At 61.0% G+C, this 16,063-nt stretch overlaps 2 protein-coding genes across 2 annotated transcripts; both read left to right on the top strand.

The window, feature by feature from the left end:
• Positions 1 to 2,365: 2,365 nt before the first annotated feature.
• ASPDH (aspartate dehydrogenase domain containing) lies at positions 2,366 to 4,482 on the top strand. The gene is made up of 7 exons (XM_081120039.1): positions 2,366 to 2,494; positions 2,722 to 2,866; positions 3,114 to 3,198; positions 3,290 to 3,439; positions 3,523 to 3,743; positions 3,813 to 3,967; positions 4,306 to 4,482. Exons 1-7 carry the CDS (start codon positions 2,440 to 2,442, stop codon positions 4,347 to 4,349), a joined length of 855 nt encoding a protein of 284 aa, XP_080976165.1. The 5' UTR covers positions 2,366 to 2,439; the 3' UTR covers positions 4,350 to 4,482.
• Positions 4,483 to 4,639: 157 nt separating this feature from the next.
• On the top strand, positions 4,640 to 8,615 carry JOSD2 (Josephin domain containing 2). The gene is made up of 5 exons (XM_081120038.1): positions 4,640 to 4,926; positions 5,513 to 5,672; positions 7,264 to 7,389; positions 8,075 to 8,269; positions 8,350 to 8,615. Exons 2-5 carry the CDS (start codon positions 5,527 to 5,529, stop codon positions 8,447 to 8,449), a joined length of 567 nt encoding a protein of 188 aa, XP_080976164.1. The 5' UTR covers positions 4,640 to 4,926; positions 5,513 to 5,526; the 3' UTR covers positions 8,450 to 8,615.
• The last annotated feature ends 7,448 nt before the right edge of the window (positions 8,616 to 16,063 follow it).

A 16,063-nucleotide genomic window follows, 5' to 3' on the forward strand; every position in this document is an offset into this window, starting at 1 on the left:
CGGGTGTTGGGACCCCTCACCTTTGACCTCGGAGGCCCCAGGAGGGGCTGGGTCGCCCGCTTTAGTATTTAATCTCCCTGCGGCCCTTTTGAGGCAGGTCCTGGGGCCCTCTCCCCGCCCCCACCTCTCAGCGGCTGTGGAGGGGCCCGTATTAGTTTCCTGGGGCCGCCAAGGCCAAGACACAAAAACTGGGTGGCCTAGAGCAGCGGGGACGTGGAGTCCCACGGGCCGGGAGCCCGAGCTCGGGGGTGGGCGGGCCCGGCGCCCTCTGGACCCCGGGGGGAGGAGCCCGCCTGTCTCGTCCAGCTTCTGGTCACCCAGACGGTCCTTGGCTGGCTGCAGTTTTACCCAGACCTCCACCTGGCGTTCTCCCTGCGCCGCCACGGCGTCGTCCCTCTGAGCCTGTCTGTCCCTGTGTCCCAGTTCCCCCTTTTGTAAGGACACGGGCCGTACTGGATGAGGGCCCTTCCTCCTCCAGCATCACCTCACTTGCCCATCTGCAAGGACTGTACCAGGTAATGTCACACTTCCAGGTCCTGGGCAGCACTTCAACGTGTCTCGTTGGGGGCACAATTCAACCCACTGCAGGGCCAGACCAGAGAGCGTCTGTCTCCACGGCAAACCCATTCAACACACGGCCCCTAGAAAGCTGGTCACAGTGAAGGGGAGGGGAGGGGAGGGGAGGAGGCGCGACTTGGGGGCAGGGGGTGCTCTAGCGGCAGCTGGGCCTGTGGGGCAGGAGGGAGCTGCACTTTGTCTTGTAAACTGAGCGGCAGGAGGGATGGGGTCCAGGCCTTGGGAGAGGGAAGAGGCTACACTGTCCATCAGGGCAGGGGCTGCATGCAGAGCCCCCCCTACCCCCCAGGCACAGGAACCAGCAAGTGGGAGCAAAGGCAGGGGGGGGGGGTCAGTGGGGAGCTGCTGGTGGGGCCTGGGAGGCCCAGATGCTGGCGTTTCAGCCTCTAGAGGGCTAGGCCCCTGGGATGCCATCGGCGTTGTGTAGATGGGGAGGCCGATGGAGGTGGGTCTGCTCAAGATGAGGCCCGGCCGTGGACGTGCAAGGCTGGGCCAGGGAGCAGGCCAGATCTCAGCCCCCTTTCTCCCCTTACCTTGGCCCAGCCTGGCCCCATACAGAGCAGGTCTGGGTGCTGCGGACACCCGGGCCCCGTGAAGCTGAGGATGGGAAGGGCCACAGGAGGCCCTGACATGACCACCGGGGGCCCTGTTTCTGCCCCACAGCAGCTTCTCTCTCCCCCCACCTGCAGTTCTTAAGGCAAATTCTTCCCTTATCGGCAGAGGCAGCAGCCTCCCGGCTGGGATCTCAGGCCCTATCTGCCTGCGCCTGTTGACTTGGGACTCCCCCTCGCTCCCTCTTTCATGCTCTTTGTCTCCCTCCTCCTCTTTCGGAGCCATCCTGGTTGCCATGGCAACGCTGCAGCGGGTACCAGGTGGCTGCTGGGGGCAGGGAGCCCGCACTGCTGCAGCCTCCACCATTTCTGATGCCAGGCACCCGCAAGGCACACTGGCTGGGGCTCATTTGGGGGGGCACTGGGCCTCCCCAGGCCTCACGGGCTTCTCCTTGACTGATGGGATGTGGGGAGAGGGGAGGGACAATGTGGGGGTGAGAATACAACACGGGAAGGGGTGCTGGTGGCATGGTGGCTGAGGAAGATGAGGAGGAAAGGTGAGAAGTGAAGGTGAACTGAGGGGGGTCCTGGGCAGGGGCTGGGGTAGTGGAGCTCCAGCTCCCGCGGCCTTGTGGGGAAGTGGAGAACGACCAGGCCAGGCCTCCTTCAGACCTTGCGGTGGGGAGAGGAAGGCCTGGCCTGGCTGGGGACAGAATGGCAGCCAGCCCAGCCGAGATGGGGGTGGGGACTGGAAGGATGGAGGTCCAGGAAGGCCGAGCCACAGAGATGGAGCAGCGACAGACACAGAGACCGAAAGGGAGGAAGGTTGACAAGAAATACGGTGCTAAGACCTGGGGGAATGGCCGCAAGGGGACAGACTGAGAGCCCAGAGTCCCTGTCACCATCTCTTCTCCCTGCTCCCAACCCTCAACCCCCACCCCAAGCAGGATGCAGTTTCCATGACAACCTGGCTGGCCAGAAAAGGGGGCGGGGGACTGCAGAGGAAATTTTCCACATCAGCAGGAAGGGAGGAGGGTGTGATGCAGGGAAGGAACTGGCCCATCCAGTGGGGGCCACGCAGGGCCCCTGGAACCCCAAATCCTTATCCCTTCAGGCCCCAGGATTCTCACCCTGCCCCCACCCAGCAAACTGGCACTCTCACCTCTGAGCTGCCAAGGGGAAGGGGGAAGGCTTGGGAGAGGCTCAAGGGTCAAATGTCCAAAGATCAGTGGCTACCCAGGTCTCGTGTGTGTTGGGGGCAGGCAGCCAGCAGCTGACAGAACTCGGACTGCAGACCACCAGATTCAAGGACATGGCCCTCGACAGGGTCCCTCGGAGGGTGGGGGTGGTGGGCTACGGCCGTCTCGGTGAGTCCCTGACCGTCTGGGTCCTGTTCCCCAAAAGCCCCTGTGTCCGCCATAAACACACCTTTCATCTAGGTCTGTATCTGTGCCCTGGCTGGCTGTATCCACCTGAGCAGCTCCCACTCCCCACCACGGGGCTCCAGCCCCCTCTCTAGGTCTCTGTCTCCCTCCTGTACCCCTATCTCTGGATCTCTGTCCGCTATTCTCTGAGTCTCTTTCCCTCTTCCCAGGACAGTCCCTGGTCTCCCACCTGCTGACTCAGGGACCGGAACTGGGCCTGGAACTGGTTTTTGTCTGGAATCGAGACCCAGGACGAATGGCTGGGAAAGTGGCCCCCTCCCTGCAGCTGCAGAACCTTGCTGCCCTTGGGGAGAGGTCAGTGACCTTGCCATGAGAGAGCAGGGCTCCCTGAATAAAGCTCCTGTTCTGGCCTCCTTTAGCTGCTGCGTAATCTCAGGCCAGTTCCTTACCCTTTCTGGGCCTTGGCTCACCCAAATATGAAATGGGAGAAGCCCATCCATCCCATTTCCCCTCCCAGTTACAGGCCTCCATAGACTGAGGAATCTGGGGATGGGAGGCCAGGTACACCTCCAAGGCCCTCCCCATCTCTCCCCTCTCCCAGGCATCCTGACCTTGTGGTAGAAGTGGCCCATCCCAAAATAATCCAGGAATCTGGGGCACAGATCCTGCGCCATGCCAATCTCCTGGTGAGCCCTGCCCCGCCCTCCTTGGCCCTACCCCACCCCAAAGTGGGATCAGTCCCCTGACCTCTGCCCCTCTCACCTTCACCCACCCCAGGTGGGGTCCCCCTCAGCCCTGGCTGACCAGGCCACAGAGCAGCAGCTCCTGGAGGCCTCAAAACGCTGGAACCATGCCGTGTTCGTGGCCCGGGGGGCCCTGTGGGGCACTGAGGACATCAGCAGGTTGGACTCAGCTGGGGGCCTCCAGGTGAGGGCCTGTTGGGCTCCCAGGGAACCAGAGGGGCCCTGCAGAAACCCCCTGGTCCCTCTGACCCTGGCTGTCACTTCTAGAGCCTCCGTGTCACTATGGCGACACATCCGGATGGCTTCCGGCTGGAGGGACCCCTGGCTAAAGCGCACAGCACTGGGCCTCGCACTGTGCTCTATGAAGGCCCTGTCCGCGGGCTCTGCCCCTTTGCCCCCCGCAACTCCAATACCATGGCAGCTGCTGCCCTGGCGGCCCCCAGCCTGGGCTTTGACGGTGTGATCGGGGTGCTTGTGGCGGATCTCAGGTGAGCTATGCTGAGCAGGGGGCTGGGTCGGGGCCAGGCCTGCCAGACTGACAGCCCTGCTTGCCCCAGCCTCACGGACATGCACGTGGTGGATGTGGAGCTGAGCGGACCCCCAGGCCCCACAGGCCGAAGCTTTGCTGTGCACACCCACAGAGAGAACCCCGCTGAGCCCGGCGCTGTCACCGGCTCTGCCACTGTCACTGCCTTCTGGCGCAGCCTCCTGGGTATGGCCAGGTCCCTCCCCAGCGTCAGTGGCCTCAGTCCTCCAACCATGGGCACTAGGCTCTGCAGACGTTGGGTCTCGGGCTCTGGGTCTGCAATTCTGATTTTGTCTTTGTTGGTTGATCTTTATTTCTGAGTCTCTTTAACCTTCTACGCCAAGGCTTTGAATCTTTGAATTTCTCTCTCGATCTCTGTCCCTCTCTCTGGGTCTCTGGCCCCCTGTGCGTCTCAGTCTTCTCTCTCTTGGTCTTCCTCCACCCGAACTTGGTCTGGTCCTTCCTCCAGGTGTTTGCCTTTCGTTCCTCTGTCCCAGCCTTTCATTCCCGTCTCTCTCCCGCAGGCTGCTGCCAGCTCCCTTCCAGGCCGGGAATCCAGCTCTGCTGAGAAGCCTCCTCTTCCCGGAGAGGACATTCTCGTCTCATTTACCTCCCCACCACCGTTCTGTTGCTGTCCTGGCCTCAGTTTCCCCGGACTCCCTCCTGTGTCAGTAAAGATTGGAAGCTCTTCTCGCTGCGCAGCCGCAGTCTCTGCTCCTTGTTACCGTCTGTGACGTCACGCGGCGTCCTTACACTATGCGTCACACGACACCAGGGGCGGGCACAGCTGGGAGCAAAACTCCCAGAAGCTATCGCGAGAGTCTATGCACTACATTTCCCAGAATCCTCCGAGCAGCGGGGGAGGAGGGGTGAGCGAAGGCGAGATTGACCGCCGGAGCCACGGGAGCTGTCCTGTCTCCGAGCGTTAGCCGACTTCGGGGTCACGCCGTCCAGGCGTTCCTCGGGAGCGAGAGCCCTCGCGGGGGCCGCCGGGAGTCGCAGTCCGGCACGCGCAGGGCGCCGGGAGCTGTAGTCTTTGCCGCCTGCCCAGTCAGCGCCGTGCTTCCTGCCCGGCACTCGGATCCGAGCCGCCGCCCAGGGGGATGCGGGAGCCCCTGGTTCCGGGGAGCAGAGAGGCAGGCGGGGTGAGGGGCGTTACTTGGCGACGGGCAAGCGCCGCGGTTGGGGTACCGGTTGGGGAATGGACTGTTACTTGATGCCCGGGGAGGGGGCCCTGTTGTCAGGTGACAGGAAGAGAATACCCTGTTGTTTAGTGACAGGGTAGGGGAATCGTCTGTTGCTAAGCGACCAGAAGAAACCCTGTTACCTAGAGACAGAGGAAGAGGAGTCCTCTGTTGCTAAGTAACCAGAGGAGAGACTTGTTACCTTGTGGGGTAGGGGGTTCTCTGTTGCTAGGTAACCAGAGAGGGAGCCTGTTACCTACAGACAGGAGGGCGGGGGTGTTCCTCTGTTGCTAGGTGACCACCATAGGACCCTTTCATTTAGGGATGTGGTGGGGGTGGTCCTCTGTTGCTGGGAAGAGCAGAAAAGGGAGCCTTTTCCTAGGAATGGGGGATGGAGGTACCCTGTTGCCAGGAGAGCGACTGGGGAGCAGGGTCCCCTCAGGCTGCACGGAGCCTCCACCTCAATGGTGGTGTCCCCAGAGCGTGCTGACAGTTTGGGCCTCCAAATCCGGTCTCCTGAGCACCTTCTCCCGTGCCCTCCAAGCAGGAGCGGAGGGAGGCATGTCCCAGGGCCCAGGAGCACAGCCAGGACCACCCTCTGTGTACCACGAGCGGCAGCGACTGGAGCTGTGCGCCATCCACGCCCTCAACAACGTCCTCCAGCAGCAGCGCTTTAATCAGGAGGCTGCCGATGAGATCTGCAAGAGGTGACCGTCACCCACCCGAGGCCCTGGAGAAGCGGGGCTCACAGAGGCGGAACCATCCCCCTGGGTCTTATTGAGGCAGGGGCAGAGCCCAGGGGCTTTCTGCTGCCCCATTTTTTGCCTAGGCTGGCCCCTGCGCATCGGAGATGGACATGTTGCCTCCGAACCTGTCCATCCCCAGGGCCTCACCCCAGCTCAAGCCTCACTCTCTCTTATCTGGGCCTTCACCCCCACCTCACCCTTTCTTCTCTGGACCCTGGGCCCCACTTCCCCTGTGGCCTCCCAGCTCCTGGTTTTTCACCTTCAATCTATTCTATACACACCCCAGTGCTTCCCCTGCCCCTTCCCTGATCACAGCCCTCCTGTGGCTCCCCAGTGTCCCTGGGAGAAGTCCTAAGGCCCCAGCAGCCTGATACCCAAGGTCCTACATGCTCTGCTCACTAACTGCCTCTGCAGCTTCATATCTCATTGCTCCCCAAAACCACATTCCTCTCCAGGATTGGAGCCCCACTGTGATGTCTCTGGGCCTTTGCATGGCCAGTTCTTTCTGCTGGCACAGCTCGCTCCACTTGGCAGCCTGGAATGTCCCTCCTCACTGTTCAAGATTTCACACACTTCTTTACTGTCTCTCTCCCTCACCTGTCCACCCCCCCCACACACACACACACACATCCCTGACCCCAGCTTAGGCCCCCTCGTCCCCTGCTTTCCCCTTGGCCTCCAGTCTCTCCATTCCAGTCAAGCCTCCACATGATCCTCCACCCAGAGGTGACTCTGTGACCTCTTGCTTGTGGCCCCCCAGCATCCTCAGGCTGAGTCTCGGCCCCTCAGACTGGTTATTAGAGAACTGACTTATATCTGTCATTCAGAACAGGGAGCGGTCAACTCTCTCATGCCAAGGCCATGCTGGAGACCCAGAGTCCAATATGAGCCCTGCCCCAAGGGGGGCAAGGGAAACAGATACACAGAAAAATGATACACAAACTTCCCCCTCCGACTCATCCCCTGCCCTGTCCACCAAGGGCCCAGAGAGAGAACAAAGGTACTGTTGTTCAGAGGCGGCAGGGCCCAGAGAGACAAGTGGTGGCTGGGTGGCCCTCCCAGGGGACAGCTGGAGGAAAGGCTGGGGCAGGAGCACAAGAGATGTGGCTGGGGACAGGTGGCTGGGAAGGGGTGGAGGGGACTGAGGCTAGGAGGCCACAGGGACCTGACTGTGTGGGACCCTGAAGGCTAGGCTGAAGGGCTGGGACTCTACCCTCTTGACGGGCCACCAGGGAGGGCCAGGAGCATGGGGGAGGGAGCAAGGTCAGTGCTAAGTGTGGAAAGAGCCCCAGGGCCCTGTGGGAAGTGAACTGGAGGGGGGAGACTAGAGGCTAGGTGAGGGTCCCGGTAGAGGAGGACGGGCTTGAGCAGGGAGATGTGGTTGGAGGACAGGGCAGAGAGAGTCAGGGGACAGGAGAATAGGGCCTGGGGCTGAAAAGAGGGAAGAGTCCAAAGGCTGGGTGACTCAAGCATCCTGGGACTCTCATGCTTTGTGGGGAAGGTGAGGCCTTTCTAGAGGCCCCAGCTCAGGCTCTGACCATCCCCCAACCAGGTTGGCGCCAGACTCCCTGCTGAACCCCCATCGCAGCCTCCTGGGCACTGGCAACTATGATGTCAACGTGATCATGGCTGCCCTGCAGGGGCTGGGCCTGGCCACTGTGTGGTGGGACAGAAGGAGGTGAGATCCAAAGCACTGCTTCATGTGGGCTGGGCTTGGCACAGTGAAAAAGGGTGGATGATTAGTTGACAGGCAGTGGACAGCAACTAGGTGGTTAGGTGGGTGGATGGTGGATGGGTAAAGAGTAAATGAGTTGGGTGGGTGGTGGGTGAGTTTGGGAGTAGGTAGCTGGCTGGATGGTGGCTGATTGCTTCAGTGGGTGAGTGCTATTTGGGATGACGGGTAGGTGGGTGGGGGATGGTTGTTAGATGGCTGGGAGCTTTGGGGGGTTGGACAGGTGGTATAGAATGGATGGGTAATGGATAGATCAGTGGTGGATGCGTGAAGAGTGGATGGAGAGTTGGGTGGGTGGTGGAGAGGTTGTTGGGTAGATGGTGGTTGGGGGCTTGGATGGGTGGGTGGTGGTGGGAAGGTGGATGGGAAGCTAGATGGCTGCTGGGTGGTTGACGGGGGTTGATGGATGGGTGGATGGGTAAGCGGGTGGGTAACGGACGGACGGATGGATGGATGGTGAAGAATGAGCCCCTGTTGGGTGGGTGAATGAGTGAGCGGAAGGAAACAAAGGGTACGCTGGTTGAGGAGAGTCCTGGGTGGCTCCGGGGGCCACTGCCGCTACGCCAGCCTGGGCCACACACACTCAGTAACGTTGAGCCCTGACCATGGTGTTCCTGCCCCACCCGTGCAGGCCCCTGTCCCAGCTGGCCCTGCCCCAGGTGCTGGGGCTCATCCTCAACCTGCCCTCTCCTGTGTCGCTGGGGCAGCTGTCCCTGCCACTGCGTCGGCGGCACTGGGTGGCCCTGCGCCAGGTGGGAGGTGTCTACTACAACCTGGACTCAAAGCTGCGGGCACCCAAGGCCCTGGGCGATGAGGACGGACTCAGGTGAGGGGGACGACTGGGCCCTTACCCCAAGAGGCTGTGCCCAGGCCCCTGGGCCTCAGTCTCCCCGTTTCTCCACCCAGGGCCTTCCTGGCGAAGTGCCTGGCTCAGGGCCTGTGCCAGGTGCTGCTGGTGGTGACCAGGGAGGTGGAGGAAAAGGGCAGCTGGCTGCGGGCAGACTGACCCAGCAGAGGAGGGAACCACGGCTGCCTGCCCAGCGAGTCCCTGTGAGTGGAGTCCAGCTCCTGTGCAGCAACGACAGGACCTTACTTCATGGGCCCTGCGGAGGCCCCAACCCCGTCCTCGCTCCCTGTGCCACTGCTGCCTCAATAAATATGTTTTGTTCTGACTTGGGGCCCCTTTCCTTCAGTTACTCCCATTTGTCAGCGAGGCTGGTCACCAGGCTGCTGGCTCTGCTGCCTCCCAGCTCTGTGGCCTCCTGTGTCACAGCCCCTGGGCCTGTTTCCTCCCTGCCCTTGTGAGGCCCGTGTTCCAGTGAAGGGGAAAAGGAGCCAACACACGGGTGCCATCTAGAGTGTCGGGTAGGATAAGCACCAGGGAGAAAGCAAGGGTTTATTTCCTGACTCAATTCTATTCCATCTGTTGCAGTAATGGTCCCAGAAGATGGCCCCACCCTAATCCCCAGAAACTGGGAATACACTCAGTCACATGGCCAAAGGGACGAAGGCTGCAGGGAATCAAGGTCACTTGGGTCAGAGAGAGGCTCCTGTGGTCTCCGGAGAATCAGAGGGTCCTGGAAAGTGGAGAGGGAGGCAGGAGAAGAGCCCCAGAAAGACGTGAGGAAGGAAGCAAGGCTGGAGGGATGTGACAGGCGGCTTTGGAGACAGACAGGGCCATGAGCCAGAAAGTGAGGGCCAGAGCAGGTGAGGAAGCAGCCCCTCCCAGGGCCCCAGAGGGACTGGCCCTGCCCACACTTGACTCTGGCCCTGCCAGACTCATTTTGGACTTCTGACTGCCACAGTGTTTAAAGAAAGCCATGGTTTGTTAGAGGGGCTGTGGCAAATCAATACAGTGTCGTTGTTAGCATTCACTTAGGGCAGTGGGCCTCACAGAGCTGTCATTGAGAGCAGACTGGAAGAAGGCGAAGGAGGAAGCCATGGGCAGGTCTGGAGGAAAAGCATTCCAGGTAGAGAGAAGTGCTAGTGCAAAGGCCCTGGGGCAGGCATGAGCCTGATGTGGAGGGAGATCATGCAGGAGGGGAGGGTGGAAGACTGTGCCCAGGGCAGCAGCAATTTTGAACAGAGCAAGGACAGGCTCCCCTTAGGTGTCTTCACATTCTCACCTGATCAGGCCCCTCCTGTGCTGTGTCCTCCCCAGGCCCTCTGGCCCTTCCTGCAGCTGCTTTGTTCTGTCTCCTTTTCGGTTGTCTCCTGAGCCCCAGCTCTGGGTCTGGCCTGTGATCCAGGCGCTTGCCCACCCCAGCTCTCCGGTGGGAGAAAAACGCAAAGGGACTGGGAGACCCCCATCCCAGTGGGGGGGCGGTTTTAACAGGAGTCCCATGGGGCACTTTGGGGGCCACAGGAAGGAGAGGGGACCTGGAGGCTGGCTGTAGAAGGCTGAGGAGGGTCTCCAGAGGGCAGTGGGAGGGGAGGGGAGGGGAGGAGGGGAGGGGGAGAGGGGGGAGGGGAGGAGGGGCCCTTTCCAGAATTGGAAACAACCTGAGTCCTGGAATGCTGAGCAAAGCCATTAGCCGGGTAGTTATCTGAGGAGGTGATGAGAGATGAGGGTGGATCCCAGCCAGGCCCAGACCCGGGGCCTCCAAGGGCAAGCTAAGGGGTGAGAGGTGAGAGGTGGGGGGCTGTGAGCAGGGGGGCAAGTCAGTCTTAGGTGCAGAAAAACCCCTCTGGGGCTGCTGGACAGATCAAAGGCCAGGAGGCCCTGGATGGGGCTAAGGGTCCAGGTGGGAGAGGATGAGGCCTGAGCCAGGACCCTGGGGACAGAGAGGACAGTCTGAGCCTGGCAGGCTCTGGACTGAGGGAGAGAGGGAGTGAAGAAGGTGCCCAGAGGTCTGACCCTGATACGGAGAAGAGCCGTGGGCTTGGGGGACATAGTGTGCTCAGTGGGCTATAAGGGATGTGACAGGCTGGGTGACATCAGGGCAGGGACTAGGAAGATGGCTCCAGGGGTCAAGGGCCTGTCCTGGAAGGCAGGAAGTATGTGTGAGCCTAGGGAGGGAAGCACGTAGAGAGGGGCTTGGGCAAAAGTGGGGTCCCCATTAGGGCTGGGCGGAAATGGGGGAACAGAGGCACAGGGAGGTTGTGGGCTGGGAGAAGCAGGGTGTTTCCCCCACTTGGCCTTAGGCGGGGCTTCACCCAAATAGTAAATCCACCCAGGGACCTAAGCCCTGACCCCAAAGCGGGCAGGGAGCAGGCACTGCTGGCCACACTCATGAACCCTGGCCTGGCACTGAGGTGGGACCGAGGCTTGGAGGGCTCTGGTTCCCAAGACTTCCAGAGGTCAAAGGGCAACTTGTAGAGTGAGAAGTCAAACAGCACAGAAGAGAAAACAGCTGGGGTCCCAGACACCCCAACTCTGCGGCCCCCACAGCCCACTCTGCCCAGCTTCCTCCAGTTGGGGTGTCTGAACCCAGCTCCCCCTCCGTGTCCCTCTCTTGGTCTCTTTCTGGGTGTTTCTCTTGGTCTCTCTCTTGGCTCGTTTCTCTGAGTCTGTCCCCCTGGGCCTCTGAGGACCCCTCCTCCCTCTGTGCCTGTCGCCTGCCCCCCCCCCAGTCCCAGACAGCCTGGCGGAGACTCCCGAAGTGCTTCTATTCTGGGCCCTGAGTGACCTCCCCAGGTGCCTTGCAGCTGTGGCCTAATATGGTCCCAGTGAGGAGCCAGGGAGGAGGGGCACTTGGGGGGGGAGAGAGGGTCCAGGCGGGTCCCAGCCCCCCTCACTCACTGACCCTCCTACGGGGCACGGGGCCTGCGCACGGATGGGGCGTTTACTGTTTGCTCCTGTGGTGCGCAGACCTGTTTGCCCCACCTGCTGCGGCTGTCGAGAGCCCCGGGGGGCTCAGGGGTGCCTGGCTGCCCATTGGGGGCGCCCCACACAGACGCCGAGGGGTCTCTCAGAACCTGCCCGGTTGCAGGAGGGATGCTGAGAGGCCTCTGGGGCGTCTGGCAGGTGCAGAGGGGTGACAGCTGTCCCTTGCCCTGCAGTGCTGACAGCTGAGGCCCGATTTAGCTCGTGGCGCTGGGCGCTGACCAGATAAGGCCGTGGAGCGAGCGCCCCGCCCCTCGGGCCCCCCTTAAATCAGCGGGTCGGGCCCAGGGGTCTGCCGACGACGACGCCAGGTGAGAGGGGGCGTCCTGCCTCGACTTCCCGCGGCTCCAGCCCCCTCTGGCTCTCAGTCCCTCTCCTCTCCATCTGTCTTTCTGTGTCTCTTCCCACCTCTGTCCCTCCCGCTCTCCATTCCTCTCCCACCTCTTTCTAGATCTCTCTGCCTCTGTCCTTCCTGTCTCTTCACCCATCATCTCTCTCCTCTCTGCCTCCCATGGCTCTCTACGTCTCTCTCACCTCTGGTTCCTTCCCGGAGCGTCTCTCCCCATTTCTTCCCCTCCCTTCCCCCTCTGACCCGTGTCCCCATCTCCCTCTCCATCTGACTCTTCCTGCGCCCATCTCCCCCTAGTCCGTCTCCCCCGCCTCTGTCTCTGCCCTTCCTGTTTCTGTGTCTCCCGGTTTCTCGGCCTGTCCCTGACTCTCGGTCCGTCTGTCTCCCTCCCTGACCCCACCTCTCTCCAGCTCTCCGATGGAGGCCTGCGGGCCCTCTGCGGTGGTGTCCGCTGAATAAAGCTGTTTCTGTCCTCACCTCTGGCTCCTCTGCCTCCTCCTTCCCTTCCTCACTCCTCTGCCCTGATCCCGGTGGGGGGGCGGGAGCTGGGGCCAAGGCTGGGGTTGGGGTCCTGCCTCCCAGAGGACAGCAAGAAACAGAGGCTGAGACAGACTGAGAGACAGGGGACAGAGACAGAGAGGTGCAGAGGGAGACCCAGAGACAGAGACCGAGACAGGGCCACAGACTCAGAGGTGGGAGAGACTACAGGACACAGGGATGCAGGCACAGAGAGACACTCAAAGACAGAGAGACGGAGACCAGGCGGTGCCCCACCCCCCAGGCACAGCAAAGGGCTTCCCCCCTCCCGGCAGGCTGTGCCAGGCCCAGGACAGTGTGCCCTTGTCCTTGCTCTAGTCGGGGCAGCTGAGGGGTGGGCTGGGCCCTGGGGGAGGGGCAGCCACCTGGAGGCCTCTGCCCTCAGCCTCCCACTCCTTCTGGCCTCCCCGCCCGCCCCCAGCACGTGTGGAGCACCTGCTGAATGTACCTGGAACGCCTCCTTGCCTCTCCCCCACCCTGTTCTCTCCCTGCCCCTTCCTGTGCCCTCTGCTTGCTCTCCCCGGGCTTTGGCTCCCTGCCTCGGAGGAAAGGGGCATTTATTAAGTTCCCAGTGTTTGCCAGGTAATCTCCGCACACTGCCTCGGCGCCTCAAACTCTCTTCGCGCTCCGGTCCCTTCCACCTGCTTCCTTGCTCTGCCTCCTGCTCTGCCTGGTCTCTCCTGGGAGAGAAATGAGCATTTACTGAGCGCCTACTGGGCGCCAGGGAATTTACGGTCTCCTCATTACGCTCTCGTCCTGGATTCCTTTCTGCCCTCTCCACTTCCTCTCCTTCCTTCCCGCCCGCTCCTGGGGGAGGGAATGGCCACATGCTGAGCGCCGACTGTGTGCCTGGCAGTTTCCACACCCTCGCTGGGTCCTGCTCCCCACTCTGCCCCGGCTGCCCGCTCTGCTTCGGGCGGGCCCTGGGTGCTCTCCACCCCAAGGGGAAGGGGCACTGGCTGAGCGCCAGCTGCGTGCTGGGTAATGGACACACAGGCTCCTCCTCCCACCTCTGTTCTCCCTCGCCTGCCATCGCCCCACCTGCCTCCTCTCCGCTTTCGCTTCCTCCTCGGCATGGGAAGCTCTGGGTTTCCTTCCCGATAGAGGGTTTAGCTGTCCCAGGGGTCGCAGTTGGCACCGCTGAGGAAGGGCCGATCACCTTCTCCTCGAGGAGTTGAGGTGCCCTGACAACAGACTGGGGCTTCGGTTTGGTCTCTTCCTTGTGGATAGTAATAGCCGCCCCCCAGAGCGGGGAGGCGACCGACGAGACTGGGAGAAAGCACCACAGAAAGAGCTGGAGCAGGGGCAGGGGCAGCGAGCCCACCCGGGCGCCGAGTCCTCCGGGTCCTTTGTCCTGAGTAAGGATTACCTGTCCCGCCGCCTGGGGAAGCGGGCGAGGCCACAGGCTCAGAGGGACAGACCTTCCGGCACTCACGGTCTGTCTCTCCACCGGCCCTCCGCCCGCCAGCCTCTGCGGCCCTCCCTCCCCCGCCACTGGACAGGTGGCCCCCCTTCCTCTCCTCTCTGTCTCACTACTTCTCTCCCTCTCCGTCTATTTCTCTCCCTCTCCGTCTATTTCTCTCCCTCTCTCAGTCTATTTCTCTCCCTCTCCGTCTATTTCTCTCCCTCTCCGTCTATTTCTCTCCCTCTCCGTCTATTTCTCTCCCTCTCCGTCTATTTCTCTCCCTCTCCGTCTATTTCTCTCCCTCTCCGTCTATTTCTCTCCCTCTCCGTCTATTTCTCTCCCTCTCTCCGTCTATTTCTCTCCCTCTCTCCGTCTATTTCTCTCCCTCTCTCCGTCTATTTCTCTCCCTCTCCGTCTATTTCTCTCCCTCTCTCCGTCTACTTCTCTCCCTCTCTCCGTCTATTTCTCTCCCTCTCTCAGTCTATTTCTCTCCCTCTCTCCGTCTATTTCTCTCCCTCTCTCCGTCTATTTCTCTCCCTCTCTCAGTCTATTTCTCTCCCTCTCTCAGTCTATTTCTCTCCCTCTCCGTCTATTTCTCTCCCTCTCTCCGTCTATTTCTCTCCCTCTCTCCGTCTACTTCTCTCCCTCTCTCAGTCTATTTCTCTCCCTCTCTCCGTCTATTTCTCTCCCTCTCTCCGTCTATTTCTCTCCCTCTCTCCGTCTACTTCTCTCCCTCTCTCAGTCTATTTCTCTCCCTCTCTCCGTCTATTTCTCTCCCTCTCTCCGTCTATTTCTCTCCCTCTCTCAGTCTATTTCTCTCCCTCTCTCAGTCTATTTCTCTCCCTCTCTCAGTCTATTTCTCTCCCTCTCTCAGTCTATTTCTCTCCCTCTCTCAGTCTATTTCTCTCCCTCTCTCAGTCTATTTCTCTCCCTCTCTCAGTCTATTTCTCTCTCTCTCCCTCTCCGTCTATTTCTCTCTCTCTCCCTCTCAGTCTATTTCTCTCCCTCTCTGTCTATTTCTCTCTCTCCCTCTCTCAGTCTATTTCTTTCTCTTTCTCTCTCTGGTTCCCTCTCTCAGTCTTATTATTTCTCTCTCTCTCTCTCTCTCTCTCTCTCTCTCTCTCTCTCTCGTTCCCTCCCTCCCATTCTCTGAATCTCATTTTGCCTGCACCCCCCCCCCCAATCTTCTTTCTTCTCCCCTCCTCTGGTCCTCGCTCACACAGGTCTGTCTCTGACACGCGGGTTCCTCCGGGCACCCATATCCCCCACTGGGATCCCCGGTCCTCAGCTCACACCTCCGTCTCGTCCACATTCTCTCCCTGGGCCACTGGCCCCATCTCAGCATCTCTCCGGCCCATCCATCTCCCACCCGTCCTTGTCGCTCCTCCCACCCTGTCTGTCCCCTGGCTTATCCCTCGCTTATTCCTCTGGATCTCCCCCTCCCACCCCGTCCTCGACCCCAGTTGCTGCCCTTTCTCACCTTCCGCCCGGCCTCTGGAGGCGCCCCCTCCCCGGCCTCTCCCGCCCTGCTGGGGACACAGGCTCCGCGGCCCCTCGCCACCTCCCTCCCGTCTCCGCGGCTGCCCCTCTGTCCCCCCACACCCTTCTCCCCCAGGGGTCTCCTATTCCTTCTGTCTGTCCTCACTTGTCTACCTTTTCATTGGTTTACTCCCCACTCTTTCCTCCAACCCCGACCTTCACCACCTCCGTCCTGCGGGCACTGTCCTTCCCTCCACCCGTCCGTCCCCTCCTTTCCTGCGCAGCTATAACCCTCCATCTCCCCACAGCTCCTCTGGCCTCCGTCTTCCCTGAGCAATGCCCCACTCTCCTGTCTCTGTCCCTCAGCCTGTCCCTCAGCCTCTGTCCCTCAGCCTCTTTTCCTCCCACACCTGGTGTCGCAGCTGCTCCCGCTCCCGAGTTGTTCACCCCGGTGCCCACCCCGCCCTGTCCCTGTCCTGTCTTCCTGCCCCTGCAGCAGCCGGGAGGCCCCGTCAGAGGCAGATAGCAGAAATAGCAGACAGGGCAGGCAGGAGACTCTGCGTGCTGGTGACATCGTATCCTGCCCAGAACCAACAGTCCTGTGATTTATGTTCCAGTTTATAAAACTCATTCCATGTCCTGCCAGGTCCCTGGACGAGTGGCTCGCCAGCTGCACATTTTCATCTGTCTGCAGCTCATCATTAACAGGAACAAGGGGACAAGGGGACACCACCCCTGACTTGGAGGAGGGCTCACCTTTCCTACCCCCTTCTTGGTCTTTCTCTACTCTCCCCTCTCCCTCCGTCTCTCCCTCCCTATTTCTCCCTCCACCTCCATCTCTCTGTCTCTCCCCTGCTCTCCCTCTTTGTCTCTCTTCATCTCTATCTCTGTCTCTCCCTGTCTCTGTCTCCTCTCTGCCTCTATCTCTGTCCATCTCCACTCTCTGCCTGTCTCTCCCCGAACCCCTTCTGCTTCTCCATCCCCTTCCTCCCCTCCCCCTTTATTCACTGGGCTCCTTTCTCTG

The sequence above is a fragment of the Miniopterus schreibersii genome, assembly GCF_964146895.1.
Source record: "Miniopterus schreibersii genome assembly, chromosome: 18".
Taxonomy (NCBI): Eukaryota; Metazoa; Chordata; class Mammalia; order Chiroptera; family Miniopteridae; genus Miniopterus; species Miniopterus schreibersii.